The 22499-nt window shown below is 37.8% G+C and overlaps 4 protein-coding genes and 1 non-coding gene across 5 annotated transcripts; all 5 read left to right on the forward strand.

The window, feature by feature from the left end:
* The first annotated feature begins 209 nt into the window (after positions 1 to 209).
* ankrd16 (ankyrin repeat domain 16) lies at positions 210 to 3184 on the forward strand. The gene is made up of 7 exons (XM_039668023.2): positions 210 to 693; positions 1867 to 2087; positions 2175 to 2217; positions 2307 to 2415; positions 2505 to 2666; positions 2761 to 2839; positions 2937 to 3184. The coding sequence occupies exons 1-7, from the start codon at positions 356 to 358 to the stop codon at positions 3089 to 3091; spliced, it is 1107 nt and encodes a 368-aa protein (XP_039523957.2). The 5' UTR covers positions 210 to 355; the 3' UTR covers positions 3092 to 3184.
* trnay-gua (transfer RNA tyrosine (anticodon GUA)) lies at positions 770 to 854 on the forward strand. The gene is given in 2 exon segments: positions 770 to 806; positions 819 to 854. It is a non-coding gene; the product is annotated as a tRNA-Tyr (tRNA).
* A 721-nt stretch (positions 3185 to 3905) lies between the features above and the next one.
* gdi2 (GDP dissociation inhibitor 2) lies at positions 3906 to 12784 on the forward strand. The gene is made up of 11 exons (XM_039668024.2): positions 3906 to 4062; positions 8234 to 8341; positions 8423 to 8522; positions 8775 to 8909; positions 9458 to 9656; positions 9777 to 9908; positions 10030 to 10129; positions 10212 to 10383; positions 11095 to 11239; positions 11334 to 11388; positions 11473 to 12784. The coding sequence occupies exons 1-11, from the start codon at positions 4018 to 4020 to the stop codon at positions 11626 to 11628; spliced, it is 1347 nt and encodes a 448-aa protein (XP_039523958.1). The 5' UTR covers positions 3906 to 4017; the 3' UTR covers positions 11629 to 12784.
* A 135-nt stretch (positions 12785 to 12919) lies between these two features.
* asb13a.1 (ankyrin repeat and SOCS box containing 13a, tandem duplicate 1) lies at positions 12920 to 15216 on the forward strand. The gene is made up of 6 exons (XM_039668025.2): positions 12920 to 13286; positions 13430 to 13617; positions 13999 to 14155; positions 14240 to 14374; positions 14456 to 14647; positions 14727 to 15216. The coding sequence occupies exons 1-6, from the start codon at positions 13244 to 13246 to the stop codon at positions 14855 to 14857; spliced, it is 846 nt and encodes a 281-aa protein (XP_039523959.2). The 5' UTR covers positions 12920 to 13243; the 3' UTR covers positions 14858 to 15216.
* Positions 15217 to 15349: 133 nt separating this feature from the next.
* On the forward strand, positions 15350 to 22499 carry asb13a.2 (ankyrin repeat and SOCS box containing 13a, tandem duplicate 2). The gene is made up of 6 exons (XM_039668026.2): positions 15350 to 15493; positions 15893 to 16080; positions 16172 to 16328; positions 17133 to 17267; positions 17363 to 17554; positions 18846 to 22499. The coding sequence occupies exons 1-6, from the start codon at positions 15451 to 15453 to the stop codon at positions 18971 to 18973; spliced, it is 843 nt and encodes a 280-aa protein (XP_039523960.2). The 5' UTR covers positions 15350 to 15450; the 3' UTR covers positions 18974 to 22499.

Below are 22499 nucleotides of genomic sequence, written 5' to 3' on the forward strand. Positions count from 1 at the left end.
CCTGGAGGTGAATTCATTTGTAAGCCACTTTCACACCTTTTATCTTTCGATCACATCTATCTGTCTTTCTGTCTCAATCTGTCTGTCTGTCTAGCCATCACAACGCTTTGCTATTGTACTTTTTTTTTTCGTGTTTCATGACATTTCTTCGAATATTGTATATTGCAAAGACAAAATAAACATACACACTAATAAAGGGACTTTTATTTTGAAGATAATGTTCGTCTCGTCGTCACATTTTAGCCGACTTGTTTTATCCGTCTCTGTTATCATTTCACCATTAGGCTAATGCATGACTGTTGTGTGTACTTTTAACCTTTAAAATAGTCGGTTTAAAAGGATTTTATTGAGCCAAATGGATGAAGAAAGCACAAAACACTTAATCAAAGCAATTCAACATGGAGAGCTGTGCACAGTTAAACAGCAACTCAATGAGCACGTAAACAAGCAGTCTGTCACCTGTAACGTTACTCATTATGGAAAATCTGGAGACACTTTACTGCACTATGCTGCCAGACATGGACACATGGACATTTTGCGATATTTAGTAGAGGAGCTCAACATGGACATTGATGTGTACAACAGCGACTACAAGAGAGCTTTGCATGAGGCTTCTTCCATGGGTCATTGTGAGTGTGTGCGGTATCTCATTGCCAGGGGAGCGAAAATAGACAGCTTGAAGAAAGCAGACTGGTACGTCAAAAAATTGTTCGATTTGTATGTAAGAGTGAATGTAATCTGCGATCGGGGACCAACGTAGTTTTCAACGCCTTCGATAGCTCAGTTGGTAGAGCGGAGGACTGTAGAGGTTTGCTGCCATCCTTAGGTCGCTGGTTCGAATCCGGCTCGAAGGAAATGTTTTTATCCTGGTAAGTCCCGCCCATCCGTAAAACTCCAAGTGGACCTCTTGGTTGAAAAAGCGTCAATGCAAGTGAATGAGAGAAAATAATTATTTTCTGATCCCGTTTGAATTGTGCCATGAACATGTAACATATGTTGTGTTGTGTGTATGTTTTTATTTAATTTTTCGTGTAAATAATGCTACAATTTACCGCGTAGTCATACGGTTAGACTTTGTGTGAGAGCACTTTGTGGACTACAACTCTTTCGACGTGTTTGATATACATCACCCCCACTAGCACACGGATCCCGCTAAACATACCGTGTCTTTGGTGCACTTCACTGCCTTCTTTCCGGGAGAGAACAAACTAGTTGAGCGTGGTGAAAACCGTGTTTTGTGGAGGGAAAATGTGTTATGCGGCCACGTCACATATGCGACGTGTAGTCTTTCTCGTTAATTCACAGACAACATATGTTCACATTCATTGCAAAATTCAAACGGGATTAGAAAATATATTTTTTTTCTCTCATTCACTTGCATTGAGGATTTTCCAACCTAGAGGTCCAGCGGGGTTAGCTGAAGGGGCGGGACTTACCAGCTCTATATACATTCATTTATGTACTGTAACAATACCTTTGCTGTTATTAAGGAAAGTGCAATTTTATATTAAAAATATCGTTAAAAATTCTAATAACTGTTTTACAAATATGCATATTATTTATTGTTTAGGATGTGAAGTCTATTTTTGAGTGATTATTTTCATACTCTTTACATGTACATCATTATTATTTTAGTATTATTTATATACTGTTATAGAATTTATTTATATTTTGCTTTTAGTTATATATTTTCAGTTTCTCATTTTTCATTTTCGCAGAAGTTTGTATCTAATATGTATAATTTGTTTTATTTCAGCTTAATTTCAACTAACTTTTTTTAAAATTTTAGTTAACAATAACAACACTGCTCTTTGTTCTTATTAAGCTTTGCTGAGTTTGAACAAAACTGACTTTTAACCTCTCTAGGACCCCTCTTATGATGGCCTGTACCCGACGAAACCTTGAGGTCGTCCTGGAGCTGCTGGATCACGGTGCTGACCCAATGCTGCAGAACAAGGATGGATGGAACTCATTCCACATTGCATGCAGAGAAGGAGATCCAGCCGTCATACACCACCTCCTACTGGCCAAACCTGAGGTCTGGAAGACAAAGAGCAAGACTGGCAGGACGCCCCTCCACACGGCTGGTATGGAAGCACAGGATTTAATGTGTTTTCAAATTGCCAAATGATGCATTTATATATATTTTTTGTCATGCCATTTTCTCATCTAAGCTATGCATGGCTGTGAGGATGCAGTGAAGATTCTGCTTAAAAGGTAACATTGAGTATGAATGTGTTTTATGAATAGCACAGCACATTTTCTTATGATATACTGTAGCTTACATGGTTTACATGTTAATTCAGTTGTTGCTATGAGCCTGATGGGAAGGACAGCTGTGGAGTCACACCATTTATGGATGCCATAAGGACCGGACACATAGCTATTGCTAAATTGCTCCTTGAGAATCACCAGGTACGCACATATTTGCACATATCATTAACTCATGTCGTTTTACTTTTATTAGATGTGAGCTTGTTTATGTTCACGTTTATCTGGTTTAGGCATGTCCCTCAGCAGTAGATATTCTCGGAGCGCAACCTCTGCACCAGGCCTCTGTTACTGCTCAAGAAGAAGCACTTTCTTTCCTCGTGCGTCACCTTGGTATCGACATAAACTCAAGAGCCTCAAAACTGGATCTGACTGCTTTGCATTATGCTGCTAAGGTTTTATCAGTTGCATTAAACATGAAGCACAGTTAAGATAACATTCTCAGCTTCCTCTTCTGATTTGGCTTCAATCTCGATGCTCATTTTTCAGGAAGGTCACACAAGCACCATAAAAACACTGCTTTCCCTGGGCGCTGATCTTCATGCAAGAGACACGAAAGGAAGATCAGGTAGGAGTACACTTTACAGTGTATTTCACTGCATGCCACCTCAAGGAGATCTTTTTAATTAGAAAGCAAAGTGAAAATATCTTTTAATGGTTTGCAGCTCTACATATGGCCTGCATTGGCCAGCATGCGGACACCGTTAAGACACTACTGCAGCTGGGACTCAGAGATACTGAAGACAACACGGGCAATACAGCAAGACAGTATGCCATAAAAACTAACATTAAAGAAGTGTTTGAAAGTCTTGAAATGTAATCGCTGTGCCAAATGAATAAATAATTTCTTTGAATGAATATTAAGCAAAAGTGGAGATACAGAGTTATCAAATAAATGTTTTTTTTAATGAAAGTAATTTATTTGTTTATTTTAAAAAGGGACATTGTGCATTAATCTATATATATAAATATATATAAAAAGAAAAAAAGAAATGTTATTCAAGTGCTTGTTTGTAGATTTTTTTTTTCTTTTTTAGAACTATGAAATGTGTATTAGACCAGCTTGCCAAACAATATGTGAAATCTTAGCAGCGATCGTTTGATTGAGAATTTCTATTAACCTAAAATTAACCCAGTTACATTTGACCTAAGTCATGTGGTAAATTATTTATTTGTGCCTTTTCATATGACATGAAACCTATGAACTTGACTTTACATCTATTTGGTTGTACACATTATGGTAACTTCCATAGAAACGATTTCGTGACTCACTCATAAACTCCAAGTTTTCAACATTGGAAATCAGTCACATTCGCATAATGATATAGCCTCTTCATTTTACAACAACAAAATAACATGGTGTATTTATTGTTTTCGCTTTGTTTTGTTTTTTTATAGAAATAAAGAAACATACGACAATAAAAAAAAACAATCTAATACTTGGTACATATTGAAATATACCTATTACTTTACGTAAGCGCTATATTTTTGGGAACCTTTTTAAACGATTCGAGTCACTGGATGAATCATACGAATGAATCGATCAGGGGGCGCGCATTCACTTTCGGTGATTGACAGCACAGTCCACCAATCTCATCTCAAAACGCGTCAACTCGCACGCCCTGCCCATTTCAGCCACACCCTCTGTGAGTGACGTGACAGCGCACTTCTTTCATTTCCAGCTTTGCAAGATCTCCATTTTCTTCGCGCCGACGCATAGGAAAAGGGGATTAAAGACGAGGAAAAATGAATGAAGAATACGACGTTATCGTGTTGGGAACCGGGCTAACGGTATCAGAATATCATCTAATCCAAACACGCACGTTTACTTGGTGTAAAAATATGTAGAAAAGGCACAACTATCGGCTGTTTCGATCTTGCTAGGCGTTGCTCTGAATGTACCGTTCACTTTAGGAGGCTAATTACTAACATGCTCAAATTAGCATCATGCTAATCAGCAGTCAGTCTTGTTCTATGGGATATGCTAATTAGCTACACTGCTAATGTTAGCCTCGAGCTAATAGACATTTATGAGAACTGTGCAGATATGCTTATCTGCCTCTATGCGGCTAACTTTAGCATCAGTTATAGTTGTCCAGTGGCGCTCAGAGCCGCGGCTAATGCTATCTCACAGGCCTCGGTTACAAATTTGACGGTGGCTTGTGACTACACAAGAGTATTTTATATCGCTTTTCATGTTATTTAATATCATTCTAATAACGCACCAAGATTGTTCTTGTGTTTTGTTATATTAGTCTAATATTTGAGACCAGATAGCGCGCTTGCATTGAGGTTTTCATGTTTTGACAGTGCCAACAAGACGCCTTGCGCTGTGTCTAGCTAATAAATGATCACTAATTACTCATGTAGAGGGTTTTTATTATTCTTTAAGTGAATAGAAAATAGATTGCTTGCAGAATTGTCCTCTACTTTTCAAAACGTAGCTAGTTTATGATGTTACAAATGGCTTCCTCAATGTTGAGGTGGTATTTTTTTTTTCAAGAGTTTGACTTCATAGTTATTTTAAGGGTTGAGGGTTCGTTCATATTTTCCCTCAAAATTAAATGACAGAATGGGATTGTTTGGGATTACTTATTGAGTCAATAACAGAAATCCCACACCCTCAAGTCAAACAGAAAACCCTCATTGCATATTCTATTACAATGCTTTAAAGGCCTGTTTATTTAGCCAGGAAGTTGTTTATAATACAGACTTGCTTATAATACAGACGACTGTATGCATACTTATGATAAAAACAGATCTGCTGGGCTCTTCGCTGCAAAATTACACTATTCGTAGTATACATTGTTGTAAATAATTACCTAACGTTAGATTTTATGCATCAGGGGAAAAACTCATGATGTCAACTATTCCCGACTGCTACTGTAAAATGCTTTTCGGTCAGTCATTTGTTTGGTGGGACAGTCCCAGAATACTTTGTTTCCTTTTGGTTTAAGTGAGATTAAGTAAACAGTTTTGTTTATTTCGCTTCTTAAAGTCACCATGAAATAAAAATTTAATTTATTAATGTATTTCTAAACGATTTACCCATCAAGTGCACATCTTTTTTTTTATTCATGTGCCTTGTAATCATTAATCTAAATAATTTCATTAAACCAAAATCTCCCCCTCGCCCCCCCTCTCCATCTCTTTTCTAAAGATGTTTTTGGTGCAACAACCTGTCACTCACATGGATCACTGCAATAGCAAGCCACAACCATCCAATTAATTCCCTATAAACATAATCAAGTCACACCCAACGTTTCTTCTTGTTCGATAACCCGTTTCACTGTAATATCCATCACAATGGGCAAAGAAGAGGCATCCTCTGTTTCATGTCTTCAGTTAATTTGTAGTGATTTTGATCTGTGATCTATACTAATCCTGCCAGACTCAAGTGTGCACAAAAACTGATTTATTGATTGTGGATCTCGAATTTGCACATTTTATTGGTTTGGATTTGGGCAATGAGTTTAAAGTGGTTCCCCTAAAACAGGAAATATGGGAAGTGAACCGAGGACGTTTTTGTGCAGAGGTGCTTTGGGCTATCAGTAGAGCAACAGATAGGCGTTGTTTTGCTTTGTAGAGGAACTGAGGCTGACGTCGTATCTTTTAAGTTCTGCAAATCAGACATAAATGGTAAGCTGAGGGTGGCATACGAGCGATAAAATACCAACAATGCTCCCGTCTCAGATGTTTTATAAGGAATTTTCTCACAGTTCCTCTGGCCACAGTCCCTCTGAGCACAGTACAGCTCTGGTATTACATGGCTTATTGCATAATCCATTTAGCCTGAGCAGGCTGTTGTAGTGGCTGGAAGTTAGGAGCGTTGATGCTTAAACCGCTCCGAGTTTTAATAGAAAAAAATGTCTCAAGGTTTTTGTCCATTTTATCACATGCTGTAATAGGAATTCTTATACCGGCGTCTTATTGTAGTAGTACATTTATGGTAAAACACTTGTTACTTTGTCACTGTCGTTGCACTGTTTTCTTGTTATTAGCAGCTATACTGTCTCATATTGTGTAGATGCCTCTTTCTCTGCGAAATCAATTGTGATGAATCATCTACTGTGGAATTACAGGCAAAGGCGACAAACAAAAGGGACATCAATTACTGGATGATTGAGTTTGCTTTTGCAGGAATAGTGGGAGAAGTGTTTAACTGGAGTGATAAGTTTTAAAATAACAAGCTGACCGTTATCTAAGGCCATAATGCTTGATCTTAGCAGGTGTTTAATGCCATGAAAGAGGGATACAATAAAAATGTTATGAGTGTTTCTTAGGGCCTTTCATGTGACTGCAGCCTGATTCTTTAGTAAGGAGAAGCAGGTGGTGTTCACTCGTGCGGCTGTGCCGTACACTTTACAGTGGATGTTAACATTTAACCTTTTAACTTTGCTGCTTAAAAGTCATTTTGTTTTAAGATTTTCCTTTTAAAGTGACTCATCCCTTGAGCTGAGAGCAGTTGAGTCATGGACATTGATTTTGTGGGCATGAGAAACTGCCTTTTGTGTTAAACAGCATTTTTGTTAGGCTCAAAGTAAAAAAAAAGCTGAAAAGCAAGCCTTTTTAACAACTACCTTGGTGTGCATTGACCGGGTGATGTTTGAAGACATTTTTGCTAGGGTTTTTTGTCTGGTATGCATTTTCTTTCATAGAGCAGGGGGTTTGTGAATTAAAAATGATTAAACCATACATAATCTCTGCTTGTAGTTTTTATAGTCTCATCATGTATTCAACTACTTTGATTAGCTGAAATGTTGGCCTAGGTCTTATTGTGTGTAGCCCTTCCTAACCTGTCTAGCAGCATGATGCAAAGCAGCCACTGTCTTGTTTAGGTATTTGTTTGCATATTTGTAATGCTAAAGACCTTGGCTCTCATGTAATATCAGAACATTTGACATCAAATTATTTGTAGATTGAAATGAGGAAAACAATGTTGTTGCTTGCCAGAAATGTAACTATTGTTAAACGTTTTGAGACTAGATGTCATTGTGAATTGTCATTCAATGGCCGGCGTTGCGTGTAAAGTCCATACCATCACATGATCCCTTGGTTCGCTGCTTCTAAATGTTTGTGGCCTTTGAGACATATCTTAAACATTCATGTTTGTCATCTTTCTGTAGCATTTCTCTAAACAAAGCTCAATGTGATGTGCATTAAGATGTTATGAACAGTGTTATTGTTTTCACGTTACTTGAAGTAAAGCTGAAATAAATATCAGGTGAAGGACCTAAATGACAGTAAAAAAAAAATTAGCCTTGACAACTAACTAAAATAATTTAAGTTGACAGACATACTTAAATTAAACTAAAACTGAAAAAAAATAATAATAAACTAAATGGAAAGATAAAAATAGATAAGTCAAAAGTACAAAATGGCAAAATTAATCGAATGAAATGAAAAATAGAAGATAAATATTATTATTATCCTAATAATATCCTATTGTAAATGGCTCAATCTTATTCGTCGGAAGTGTTCACAGTTGGCTTGAAAAGGTTTTAACATACTTTTATTACCTGCTCAGTTCATTTCAACACTTCTGTGTAATTTATACTAATGTAACTACTAGGTTAAGTTGTTTTTGCAACCGTGATGTACAGTTTATGTTTAGTAAAGCGATCTGTTCCAGTCGTGGAATTCTTGTAAAGCTTACAGGATGTTCATCTGTTGTCCATTTGGCTACTGAAAAGAAGTCAAAAAAGTGCTAGGGCTTGTTTTAAAGGCACGTCTACTGGATGTCAACCTGCTTGGATTGGTTCTGTAAAACAAATAATGCAAGCTTTGTCAAGACAAATCGTAATTATTATTTTTATTTAATAAGGAAATACAGCCTGCTTCAAAACCACTAGAATACTGCTTTTCATTATATCATGAAAACCATTACTACAATGCCTGGGGTCATCGTGGTCACATGTCTGAGATATGTTGTACTGAAGCGGCATTCATACGTTTCCTCTAGGAATGCATCCTGTCCGGGATCATGTCCGTGAAGGGGAAGAAGGTGCTGCACATGGACAGGAACTCCTACTATGGAGGGGAGAGTGCCTCCATCACCCCTCTGGAGGATGTGAGTCGCCGTTTGACCTCTGACCCCACAGCTCTTCTCTATCTCTACAGATGCTAACATTGTCTCTTGGTTTGCTTACAGTTGTACAAGCGTTTCAGCCTTCCTGGCAGCCCTCCTGAGTCCATGGGAAAGGGCCGCGACTGGAACGTGGACCTAATTCCTAAGTTTCTAATGGCCAACGGTAAGAAGCAACAACATTTACGCTTCAGTCTTCACATCTTGGAATCTGTAATCTCGGCCAAATACACAGCACGTTCTGGATCACTCCGCACCAGGCGCTGCTGGATCCCTCGGCCACACTTATCCTGTTGCCTAGCAGTTTTCTATCACTCTTGGAATGCCTCAAGAATACAAAACATCAATGGAGAGAAAGAAGTCAGCATTACTGTTTTGATCAGTTTGTTTGCCATTTATGTCTTTTTCGCATTCATAGGTCAGCTGGTGCGTATGCTGCTGATCACACAGGTGACACGTTACCTAGACTTCAAAGTGATCGAGGGCAGCTTTGTCTACAAAAAGGGCAGCATCTACAAAGTCCCCTCCACTGAGACTGAAGCTCTGGCATCGAGTAAGTGACATTTGTACGGTTCTGATGATCTAAAGTTAAGAACAAATAAGATTTATGGCCCCATAGATTTTTCTTCTGGGATAATATTTTCTTTTTTTTCTGTTGGACTGCCAAAAGTATCTCATTGAAACTGGTGATTTTAAGCCAGCTCTTGCCATTTTTGTATTCAATGTTCATCCGATGGTCAGGCTGTGGGCAGTCCATGGTCTTGCCATCTGAGGCAAAGACTGTAGCCAACTAGGCTGGAGTGTTTTATAATCTGAACCAAACCACCGTGGCCTGAATGGATGACATGTTGTCAATATGTCAGAGTGAAAGAGAAATTACAGTGAAGTGCATATTGTGGGTACTTCCCTTTTCATTAATTGTATACCATGATGCAGTTGTAGCATATATAACATTACTGTAGTTCCTCTTAAATTTTGCAAAGTGAGTGAGAGATTCTAGCCTGTTTTTCATCCACCCAAACATAGTGTGTGTTGCCATGGAGCTGATGGAGAAAATTCTAATTTTTAATAACATATTTTAACACGTATTAATTCTATCAGGCCTCATGGGGCTTTTCGAGAAAAGGCGATTCAGGAAGTTCCTCGTGTTCGTTGCCAACTTCGATGAAAACGACCCAAAGACCTTGGAGGGAGTTGACCCTAAAAAGACCACCATGCGAGATGTGTACAAAAAGTTCGACCTCGGACAGGATGTCGTGGACTTCACCGGCCACGCTCTAGCACTCTACCGCACAGACGAGTGAGTCGACAACTCCTCTTACTCTTTGCCAAAGGTTCACTTACAACACTGAGAGGACCTTGCAGGCTTGTTTGTCCCTTGAAGTTAAAGCTGTGGTGTTTGTGCTTCCTCTCTGTCCAGCTACCTGGATCAGCCCTGCATGGAGACGATAAACAGGATTAAGCTGTACAGTGAGTCTTTGGCGAGGTACGGAAAGAGTCCATATCTGTACCCTCTCTATGGCCTGGGAGAGCTGCCCCAAGGCTTTGCCAGGTGAGTTTCCCCAGCTACTTATTCTGCCACTGATATCAGCATTGTAAATTTGTCTGTGTCTAGTGTGCTTAGATTACAGTGGTCTGTAAGTGCACTAATAGTTTATTTTTGTCACTCACAGATTAAGTGCCATTTACGGAGGAACCTACATGCTGAACAAACCCATTGAGGAAATTGTTGTAGAGAACGGCAAAGTGGTGGGCGTCAAATCCGAGGGAGAGGTGAGTCTGTTGCAAGTTGTGTGAAATCTGATTTAACTTTAACATGTGCTTTGATTTAATGTTGTTTGTTCCTCATGGTCAGATCGCTCGCTGCAAGCAGCTGATTTGCGACCCCAGCTATGTCATGGACCGAGTCAGCAAGGTGGGTCAGGTGATGCGGGTCATCTGCATCATGAGCCACCCCATCAAGAACACCAGCGATGCCAACTCCTGCCAGATCATCATCCCTCAGAACCAGGTCAACAGGAAGCATGGTTAGTCTGACAGGAAACCACAGTGATCTAGTTGTGTGGGCTCTTATTCACTAACAGATTTTAATATCACATTATTTATTTATTTTGTTGTTTAGAGTTAGAAAGTTTGAGGTCCTTTACAATAGAAAGGTACCAAAAAGGCACTAAAATTTCACATTGAAATTTCTGAAAGCAATTTTATTTCCACAATAAAAAAATATGGCGTTGTGAACAGTAATTTAGTTTAAAAGTTACATTTTATTAAGAAATTATTGAATTTAAAATTATGGCATGTAGCGTTCAAAGATTTCTTAAGTACATTTTTTTTCTTCAATTAATTACAAAAAACAAGAATTAAGTAATTGCATTTATAAAGGGACTAATGCACTTTTTCTTAAAAGAAATTCATTGAAAATAAATTGATGAATGCATCAAATGCATAAAAATACATTGTAAAGGCATTTATACTCTTGTAAAAAAAAAAAAATTCAAATAAATGCTATAATTTCTTAAGGAGCAAATTAGACTGAAGTAATTATGCTGAAAATTCTGCTTTGTCAGCACATGAATCAATTACATTTTAACATGAATTTGAAATGGACATGTTATTTTAAATTGTAATAATATTTCCCAAATTTCCTGTTTTTGATTAAATGCCACCTTGGTGAGAATAAAAATGACTAACGTCAAACATTAAACAATACATTATTGTACATTAAATTCTTCTTTTAGATATCTACGTGTGCATGATCTCTTACGCACACAACGTGGCAGCCCAGGGTAAATATGTAGCCATCGTCAGCACCACTGTGGAGACCAACGACCCTGAGAAAGAGATCAAACCAGCCCTGGACCTTCTGGAACCAGTTGAGCAGAAGTACGTTTGCATGAGTCTGCATGCGCAAAGCTTACTTTGATGTAAAAGCAATCGGGTCAAAAATATAATTTTGCTGTGTGTGATCTTTTTGCAGGTTTGTGAGCATTAGTGATCAGTATGCACCAACTGACTTGGGATCTGACAGCCAGGTAAGTGTTTTACATTGTGCTCACTTGATAGACGAATAGTGATTACAGTACTTTGAAGAAACATCTGTATTTATCTGCTCCCAGATCTTCATCTCTCGCTCCTACGATGCCACGACTCACTTCGAGACGACCTGTGACGATATCAAAGACATCTACAAGCGAATGACGGGCACAGAGTTTGACTTTGCTGAAATGGAGCGCAAGAAGAATGACATCTTTGGTGACGCTGCTGACCAGTAAACTAGCTCCAGCTGCTCTTGAATATCAGATATTCAGATTATCATAATCTTAATGTTTAAAAAAAAAAAAGAAAAGAAAAAAATGGCAACCAAATTGGGCGAGCTGGCTATACAAGTGTATGTTTTGCCCATAATGGAATTTCATGTAAACTGTTATACAAATTTAGCATTTTCGGGGGGAGAAGGGGAGAAGGTTCTGCCAGTCTGCTTTTTATAATCGGGAAACAAGATCCATTTTGCACTGATTCTTTATCAATGCCCTGTATTTCGATTCCATCATGTGATCTTTCTCAACCTGCTTAGACATGGGATATGAAAAGTCCAAAGATGCCAAATTATCAGATGTATTCAAGTGATGAAGAAATGCATATTTTTTTAAATGTGCTGGTGTTGGCTGTAAAGAAGATAACCTTAAAGCAGAGGGGGGATCGGGTTTGCAAAATTGCAAATTGATCTGTTTCGCGTTTGGTCCGGTTTAACAGCACGTTTTTATTTTTAAAAGAAACCATTTGCTTCTGAGATAACTTCCAAGGATTATTCATCATTATATTTTCCTACAAATTACAACTGGTGCTTATACTAGTGTCCTGAGTTGGTTATATTTCTCTAATTTCCTGTTTACAGATCAAAGGGAAGTATCAAGCACGCAAAGATTAGATAATCTTTTATGAAATCCGTGTCCAACCACACACAGTATTCGTTTTGCAATATGCTCATGTGATTTGACATAACTGACCCCCCTATTAGCTGTAAATTGTGCTACTTGTTGGAAGGCCCGGGTTTTCTTTCAGCTTTGCCTTTCATCTCTTTTCTGATGGGTTATCCGTGATTCTAAGGCCATACAAAGAGGTTATCACACATCAGCGGGAAAAGCTGCTTAACTGTAAGTCTGGAATCTGCTTGTCTAGTGTGTGTTCGCGAGCTCTCCTCCTTCTCCCTCACTCCAGAGCAGAGAGAGGAGCAGTGCCAGTGTCGGCTGAGTTCTTCTCAACGGCTCTGACGTGTTAGCAAGGACCAAAATGTCTATGGCAGTATTGACATGACCGGGGCCCTGTGCAAAATGTCACCAATGTTTTAAAAACAAAAAAACAAATGCTCAACAGATGGGGCTCAAATGATTTCTGTACTGCGAAGTAAAAATGTTAACTTGTGGAAAACTGACTGTGTGTTTTTATTTTGTTACCAAATGCAAAATGAAACAAAATACATATCACAAAATGTTAAAGATTAATTCTAGACCGTATTTCGAAAGCATAAGAATAATGTACAATGTAAGGGTTCTATGAGCCTTTTTCTTGTTAACATTAAAGACATTACAGCAGGTTTATCTTTTATTGGAAATGTGTTATTACACATTAGTGCTTTGATATAAACATTCATTTTGATAGTTAAAAAGTATTAACAGCGAGTTTATGCTATTTTTAAGGGGAAACGGTGGCTGAACTTCATATCCCAGCATTCTTTGCCTATTTGTCGTATTCGATCCGTAGTGTCGCAAATCATAACAAACCACAGAGGCCGCTTCTCTAAATATAGAGCAAGTTTTACTTTGTCAGCATGCTGTTCGCGTCCTTTATAAATAATATTTGTTGAATTTCAGGTAAGATTATTCAATTATGGAAATTACCGCTGCTAGATCAACGTTTTATGGTGACATCGGTGAGTATATTGCATCTGACACATAACAGACTCCCTATCCTTGTAAATGCTTAACATTTGTTTAATAGAGTGGGACGTTATTTTTACTATAAGATCTATTGACACACCTAAGGGAAATAAATGAAAACGAAGTGCATTTCTAGGTCACTGGGCTGACCGTACGCCGGTGCATGAGGCTGCGTCTCAGGGTCGACCTCTGCAGTTAAAGCAGCTGATAGAAGCAGGAGCATCAGTTAATATCGTAACTGTGGATAACTTCACACCTTTGCACGATGCCTGCATCCAAGCCCATCCAAACTGTGTTCAAATACTGCTTGAGGCAGGAGCTCAGGTGAGTTGAGCTCCAATTTCCTGATAATATTTCCAAATAAATACAGCTGTTTATTTAATTATTAAAATAATTTTTTTAACCAAATAGTCATGCGAGAAAACACATAATATCACTCAAATGTATTTATATTCACCCACTTTTTTTAACACCGGGTGTATTTTAATTAGCGCATATAATCTGTCATGCCCTTATTTGGAAAACGATTGACAAACAATTAAAAAAGTTTCCTTATATATTTATTAATTAATTAATTTATTTAATTGAATTCTAAAAATGCTAAAAGTTTTCTTTTAGTGAAAAGGTTACATGTATAGGAATTAAAATTAACTTTTAAAAATAATAAGTCTAGTATTTAGCCACATAAAAAGCATATGTGTGTAGGTGGATGTGCGCACCATCCATGGAAGTACTCCTCTCTGTCACGCCTGCGCTGCTGGCAGCATAGAAAGTGTCAAGCTACTGGTAGATCACGGAGCGTCGGTCAACCCTTCCCTGACCGCCCTTACGGCTTCCCCCCTCCATGAGGCCTGTATTCGAGGTGAGACAGCCAGGAGGAGGATTGCTTTGTGTTTAGACTTGGAGTAGTTTGTATGATGGTTATGGAGATTGTATCTCTGTGCAGGTAACCCAGACTGTGTGAAGCTTATGATAGCTAAGGGAGCGCTGCTGGAGGCCTTTGACATTTATTTTGGGACGCCATTACATGCTGCCTGTGCTAAAGCTCACTTTGACTGTGCCCTACTGCTGCTCAATGCAGGTGAGGCACATTTTTATTGTTTTATTTTATTTTGCACTATTTTAGATCATTCTGCATGGTTATTTTTTCAAACTCTTAAAGGTGCAAAGGTGAATGCCACCAGGTTCCATGAGACGGCACTACATCATGCGGCGAGAGCCGAGAGAGAGGACCTGGTGGAGTTGCTGGTGGAGTTCGGTGGAGATGTCAACATAAGCGATAACATGGGTCACAAACCTAGAGACTACACAAAAAATGAATCTCCTGCTAATCTCAGTCTGCTGCACTATGAGAGTATGTTATAATCTGCATATGCGCTATATGACTGCTGTTATCTCATATTGTTAATCTGCTGTTCTCTGTGTTTCCGCAGGTAACCCTCTCTCTCTGCAGCAGCTGTCCCGTATCGTCTTGAGGACTGTGTTGGGCACCAGAGCTCTAGAGCTGGTTACCAAACTGGACATTTCACAGCGCATCATTGATTACCTCACTTATAAATCATAGATATGTTCCCCAGAAGACATTTAAAAAAAAAAAAATACTGTTTACTTGCTGGACTGTTGTTTGTAAAGTCTTAAATTCGTGAGCTGAGTGACGCATTTAACTTTGTGTGTGTCTAATTGTGTTAATAATGATGAATGTGCTACATTGCCTTGAAATAATTTTCAATGTAAATGTACTATTATTTTTTGTCATATTGCCTTTGGCTGTCAACCAGGCCCCCTGAAACTGGACCCCATGAAAACGTTTAGCTACTAATTTCTTCAAATTTCTGTCTATTAACCATTGTTAATGTTCTTGATTATTGTAAAGTGTTATCTGGTTTGCCGTGCCCCATGGTCTGTAAAGGTTAAAAACTCGGATGAACTGACATTGATACATTTGTGTCCAAATACTTTTGCTGGCCTCTCTACATTTACTGTGAACTACAACTCCCAGCATTCACAGTAAAACGTCACAGCAAGTGCCAAAACAGAAGCGACCACGTGATGTATATACCGCATTTCTAAACAGCATGATTCCTGCTTTAATTTGTTGGCTAGCGAACTGTTAAGTTTACATTTTACTGTCTGCCAGCCCAGTGTACTAAAGCAGAGATGGAAGTGGAAACAGCACGGCCTTATTTTTTTGGTGACATCGGTAAGTCCACGAGGACAGCGTGTATGCCGCAATCATACTGCATGCCGTCCTGTTGACAATTTTCATATTTTACACCGTATTGTTATTCTTAATGTCGGCAACTATAAAATGAATATGTATATACAGTAAGAAATTAAGGAATGAATATCTTGGTTATTGGGGCATGTCACATCACCTTACCTGTCAAGGTTTGTTTTGTTTTATACATGAAGGCGTTCTCTCCATATTTGACCCTATTAATACTTAACATTTAAGTATTAGCACATAAACTAAAATCAAAACCACAACAATATATCATCCATCAATAGTATATGTGAGTTGAAGGAATCTTTTTGAGTGATTTGTGACTCTTGTGGTTACAGTTTTAGTTGATGCATGTCATTGTGTGTGTATCTCTAGGTTTCTGGGCAGAGAGGACAGATGTTCATAAGGCTGCGTATCAAGGTCAGGTGTCAGTGCTGCAGAGTTTGATTCAGAGTGGAGCTTCAGTGAATATTGTGGCTGTGGACTCCATCACTCCCCTCCACGAGGCAGCTGCACGCGGACAGACACAGTGTGTGAGATTGCTGCTGGACGCAGGGGCTCAGGTACCACCAGACACACACATATACAGCCTGGGAGACAAACAAGTAAGTACTGCCATCTGAAAAGTTCCCTCTGTCTGGGGTTGTGTTGCAGGTTGATGCAAGGAATGTGGACGGGAGCACTCCACTATGTGAAGCTTGCTCTATCGGGAACTTCGAGTGTGTGAGGCTTCTTTTGGAGTATGGAGCAACAATCAACCCCACCCTTACCTCACGTACCACCTCCCCTCTACATGAGGCCTGCATAGGAGGTGTGGTTGTTTGGTTTGAATTGTAGTGTATTCAAATTTTATTTTGTTTCATTTATATTTTATTTTAAAGTATATAGTTCAGACTATCAAATATATGTTTATATTAGATTTTGACTTTTTTTCTGTAGTTTTACTCCAGAATCTGTCAGGTAATTTTACAGAGTCACAGAGAAAGAATTATATATGTATATATATATATCACACACACACAAAAAAAAAAAACAATTTAATTGTGTTTTATTGACCTATCTTATATATCATCTTTGTAGTATTACAGACCGTGTAAAGTCATTTCAAACACTACCTGTCAAACGTTTGGAATAATTTGTACTTTTAATGTATTTAAAAGTTGCATGTTAGAATGATTTATGAATGATAGCTTTGCCATCACAGAAATAAATGACATTTAAAAAAAAATATTAAAATATAAATACAATATAAACAACAGTTGTTTTAAATTCAAACAATATTTCTCAACCTTACTGTTTTTACTATATTTTTTATTAAATAAACAGCCTTGGTGAGCTTAAGAGACTTTAAAACATTCATTATTATTCCGAAGTTAATGTAAATCCATAGAGTAAGCATTATTTTGATGATTTTTCTATAAATATAAATCATCAAAATAATGCCCTCATATATTATATAATGCGTATATATAATTTGATATATTATATTGACTTTGCTAATTATTAAGGTAATGTTATACATTCACAGAGTAAGAATTGTTTTGATAAACTAAACTTTCTGAGTAAAATAATTGTCTATCCATCATATAATGTAAGAATATTCTGTATTTTGCAGGTAATGCTGATTGTGTGAGGTTAGTGATTGCAAAAGGAGCCAGTCTGGAGGCTTATGACCTGTACTATGGTACTCCTCTGCATGTGGCGTGTGCCAAAAAACACCTGGAGTGTGTCAAGGTGCTACTGAATGCAGGTAAAACCAGATCCCACGAGCTGTGAGACTGTGAAATGCGCTGTCATGTGTGCAAACATTGAAGAGAAGGTAGTTTGTGCTATGCCTGTGTGCAGGTGTGCGAGTGAACGCCACTAGGCTACACAAGACGCCTCTGCATCACGCCGCCAAGTCCAACAATGTGGACATGATTGAGCTGCTGGTGGAGTTCGGAGCCAACATTTATGCCAGAGACAAATATGATAGGAAGCCAGTCGACTACACAACCCCAGATACGCCCTCAGCACACTGCCTTCAGCTTTATGAGAGTGAGTTCAAATCAAAACAGCTATTTTATTTATTTAATTAATTAATTTATTTATTTATTACAGGGACAGTGCATATTAATAAACATTTGTGTCAATATGCCAGAGTTAGCCAGAAGGCTATTTTTCATCTGCAGTCCCTAGATAGATGGTAAAAGTCACCCTAAAAGAGAATAAAATTACATATGTACATAGCAATATATAAAAATTACAATACATTGAGTTACAAGTCTCAATCGAAACACAGAAAACCAACAATCACACAAACATCAGACAAAAACATGACACACATTTTGAAGATTCAGGTCTGTTGTGATTGGTTGACCACCTGCCTAATTTACCAATTAAATTCTGCAGACCTTTTACGTTCACAAACAGCTATATTACACACTACATGAAAGGTAACATGGTTTACATTCATTCCTTTATAAGACAGGCTGACTGAATATACAGGATTGGGAAAAAAAATGAATACATTTGGAAATAAAATGTATACATTTATAAATAAATAAAAAATATATAATATGTGTGATTTTATTTTATTTTTTCAAAGGGAAAATAAAACCAGTAGTGACCAGCAGATGGTGATCATGGCTTCATATAAAAGCAAAAACTGCCTTTGTGTTGCATGAGAAATCAATTCAAAGTTTATTAGTTTGGTATGTTCACTATGCTTTCAATGATTTTTAAAATGTTCCTAAAACTAAAATGTTATGTTAATGTTAAGTGATACAGTGATATGCTGGTGCTGGTTGTATTTTACAGTGCACTGCCAGGTCTGCTGCCTTGGTGCTGCTCAGGATGTTTTCGGCATGTGATGTAAACAAATACATGAAGTTTATGATAATGAGATTAAAAGTTGGATTCTGGTGTTGGGTGCTGGAATCCATCATTAGTCTCATCCACAAGGTTCATCCATACACAACATGCCAGTAGCCCTCTTCAGAATGTAAACCACATTAATGAGAATCCGTGGCCTAGGAGCATATAAATATTTTCCTGGCCACTTAGAGACTGAACAAAAAAAGAAATTGAGTATGCAAACATTCAGAAATGATATGACAGGATGTCCTAAACTTGAATGCTCATATTTGAAATGTTATCAAGCAAGGTTTTATCTTCTTGAATGCTCACTTTTATCTGTCCCTTTGTGTTTGGTTTCTATGGAAGGCAATGTCAACATACAGGGGATGTTATGTGGTAGTGAACGGGTGGCCACCCAAATCACTAATGATGTTCATTGCATTGAAATATTATTGATTTATTAATGTTGCTTTGCATTGTGTTTTTGCAGGTAACCCTCTTTCTCTGCAGCAGCTGAGCCGTATCACCCTGAGGACCGCCCTGGGCACTAAAGCTGTGGACGTGGTGACTAAACTGGATATTCCCAACAGTATTATCCGTTATCTCTTATACCAATGAACTCCTTCCGTAGAGATCCACAGATGCAGTGGAAAGATGTAATTTTATCTCAAATGTACAAAAACTAGAAACATTGAGATCTCTGCAACAACAAATATGCATTATATCAGTACTGTCGAGCATTAAAGGTGAAGTGTGTAACTTTTTTCAACGCTAAAGAAATCAAAAGTAACAATTCATGTTTTTTTGCCATATTTATTATAAAGGATTGTTCCGTGCACAACATTCATTTTGGATTCACGTAATCACATAATCTTTAATCAAAATAACTTCCTCTCCCTCTGAAAGCGACGTCTCGTCTCTTCTCATTTTCTTTCAGCGCGAAGGCGGGGCAACCTGTCACTCACATGAGATCGACCAATAGCAAACCACAACCATTCAACGATCCAATCAATTCCCGATGGACAAATTCAAGTCACAATAAGGGGGGAAAAAAGACTATCGCAACTTCTGTTTCATGCAGTCTTTAAAAATGTATCCTTATAATTATTCTTACAATTTTGTACGGTGCAACTATTGGTACAGAAATTACACACTTCACCTTTAAAAGAATAGTTCACTCAAAAATAAAAATTCTGTCATTATTAACTTACTTTCGTGTCGTTCCAAAACTGTTACAAAACCCTTTTTTGTCTTAACGCAAGTCAGTGGGGTACAAAAAAACCTTTGGTCCCCATTGACTTTCATTGTATGGAGAGATAAAAACAATAAGAAAGTTTAAATAATATCTTAATAATATGACATAATTTTCATTTTTTGGGTGGACTGTCCTTTTTAATGAACAAAAGCACAGCGGATTACAGTAAATAGGGAGCACTTCGTTATAGCACTTCTCATCACAGCAGTCTGGCCTTGGTCAGTTTAGGACTAATGTAAACCATTAAGTGCATGCAAGATATTGCCAGAGAGAAAAAGCGTGAGATGGAGACACAGAAAGAGGAAACACTTAATCTGGCAGCTGTCTACATTCAGGAACTCATCTGACCACTAAATGAAGTCCAGGGAAACAGCAGCACATTAGTCACTATGCTTTGCTGGATTGCTGGATAGTAGCATGTGAACATCCTCATGCTCTTATTAGAGATTCATTATAGGGGAACACAACGGCTTGAACAAAGTGTTCTTGAACAGGCCTGAGTAAAGCACGGGCATTCACATTATGACATGGGAAGCTTGAGTTGTACCACCGCTCTGCCACATTCGTTGTCTATGTTCCGCTATAGTGACGCCACGGTGACACTGACAGGAACCAGTTTACGGCGTGTTGGATTTTAGTACTGTTGTATTGGTACACCGGTCATAATATTTCAGAATTCCTCTAAAGGATTAGCTATTATCTGTATATGTTTGTTATTCTTAATTGCTGTTCTTACAGGTCAGATTTTGTCTGAAGTGAGGAAAAGATATTAAACGTGAAACAACTTTTACTGAAGTCCCATAATGTAACATTTTTGAGTTAATCAGAATATGCAGGAAAATGCATTAGGTGGGACTTTATATGATCCATCAGGATTTGAATGGATCATGAAATGTAACATTTTTTGTTATTAATAGTATATTTCCTAAATTTTAGATACATCACAAAGAAGTTAAATGTGTTTCATAGGTAAACAAAGTTATTTATTCATGGAAGGTTATGACGACAAACTTGCATTTACTTCACATGCACTTATGAATTGCATATGCAGATAAATTGCTGCATGTACACAATCATTCAAAAGTTTGGGGTCTGTAATGTTTTGTTTTTGAAATAAATATTATTATATAAATTACAATAATTAATACTTAAATTCAGCAAGGATGCATTAAAGGTATAATATGCAGGATTTTTGCAGTAAAATATCCAAAAACCACTAGGCCAATGTTATATATTTTGTTTAGTTGATTACTTACAATATATCCCAAATGTTTCCAACTATTTGTAAATCGTGAGAAAATTGCGATTTTTAACCAAGGAAACGGGGCGTGTGAGCAGGGTTTGAGGAGTCGCCAGTCAATGTCGCCATAACCGCGTTACCCCCGGTTTCCGCCAGGTTTGACCTCATACTGCAATAGTAACCATGGCGACAGACGTGGACAACTGGGTAGGTTATGCCCGTTATGCGTGCTCAACAGCGTGAGCGTCCCTAGCAGGGTTTCACAATATTACTGTTTCACCATCTTACTGTTTTAATAGATGCTAATAAATGGAGAACTGCGGGTCAAACTCACAAAACTAATCCTGTCACCCTCAGCAGAGCGAGAAATATCAATTTCAGCCAAAGTAACTCGGTGATTTGTTCCATTTATTTCTCACTCGGCTGCTCCTTCCCTTAATTCATTTAAAGGGTGTCAGGATTAGTTGTGTGAGTTTGACCCACAGTTCTCCAAGTTATCTTTATCCATCTGATCCGCTCAAATCCCACGTTCCTCCTCCGGCCTCCTCTTATAAAGTACAGAATGTTCTATAAATAGCAGCCAGACCAGAAATAGATCAAGGTCCAAGCACTGAGTACCTCTTCCTGAGCTGTCCTGAAGCAGAGCGGGATGGAGGGACGGCAGGAATGTTGTTATTCGAGCGCTCACCCTTTTCTGATATTAAGCTTACAGAAACAGGACAGCTGCTATTGAAAGAATGCTGCTGTTTTTCCTTCTTATCTGATTCTCATATCTTAAAACAGCCTTTAAAGGATTGTTGTTTTATCTTCACCAGTCTTAATTGTTTGAAGCAGATTGTGGAATTCATGGATGTTATGTTTAGATATAACCTAAATTTAGATATGCCAACGTTGCTTGGATTTTTGGCTTTTTTTTTTTGATGGGTTATTCCATGGCATGACTTAAAAAAGCTTAAAATATTTGGTGCTACATGCTTTTAATACTGTTGCAGATTATGATTATTTAAGTTGTGAAGTAAATATTTACAGGAAGTTTTCTTCGATCAGGATATTCAGTAATAAGCCATAGAACTATCATTCTTCCTCATTGAGAAAACAACAATATGATTCTTCCTATGATTTTTAGCCCTCATGAATATCGGAAAACCGAGGAAAACGGGATTATGTCAGAGTCTTCAAAATTTACTGTCCTCCAGTCTTTGAAATGAAACGTACATACGTTTAGATGTAATTTTATATATTTTTATTTAATATAATTTTAAAAAGAAGCATAAACACAACGAGGGGTGTCTGTTTTATCTGTTTTTGTGACTAACGTTTCTTTAGTATAACCATGGAGTATAAAATTCAATATAAATTCTCGGTATTGCATTGGACTCTACGATCGGCGGAAGTTATCGAGCATCCCTAATGCTTCACCGGAAATACCGCCGTGCGTAGAGCCCATTACTTCACAGGCCTATTTATGAATTGCATATAGATAAATTGCTGCTTGTACACTACTGTTTGGATCATGCTTTGTTTTTGAAAGAAATTACTACTTTTATTTAAGCAATAATGTATTCAAATATGATCAAAAGTGACTGTAAAAAACATCTGTAATGCTACAAAAGATTTATTTCAAATAAATGCTGTTCTTTTGAACCTTC

This window comes from Pimephales promelas, chromosome 24, assembly GCF_988280905.1.
Source record: "Pimephales promelas chromosome 24, fPimPro1.hap1.1, whole genome shotgun sequence".
Classification (NCBI taxonomy): Eukaryota; Metazoa; Chordata; class Actinopteri; order Cypriniformes; family Leuciscidae; genus Pimephales; species Pimephales promelas.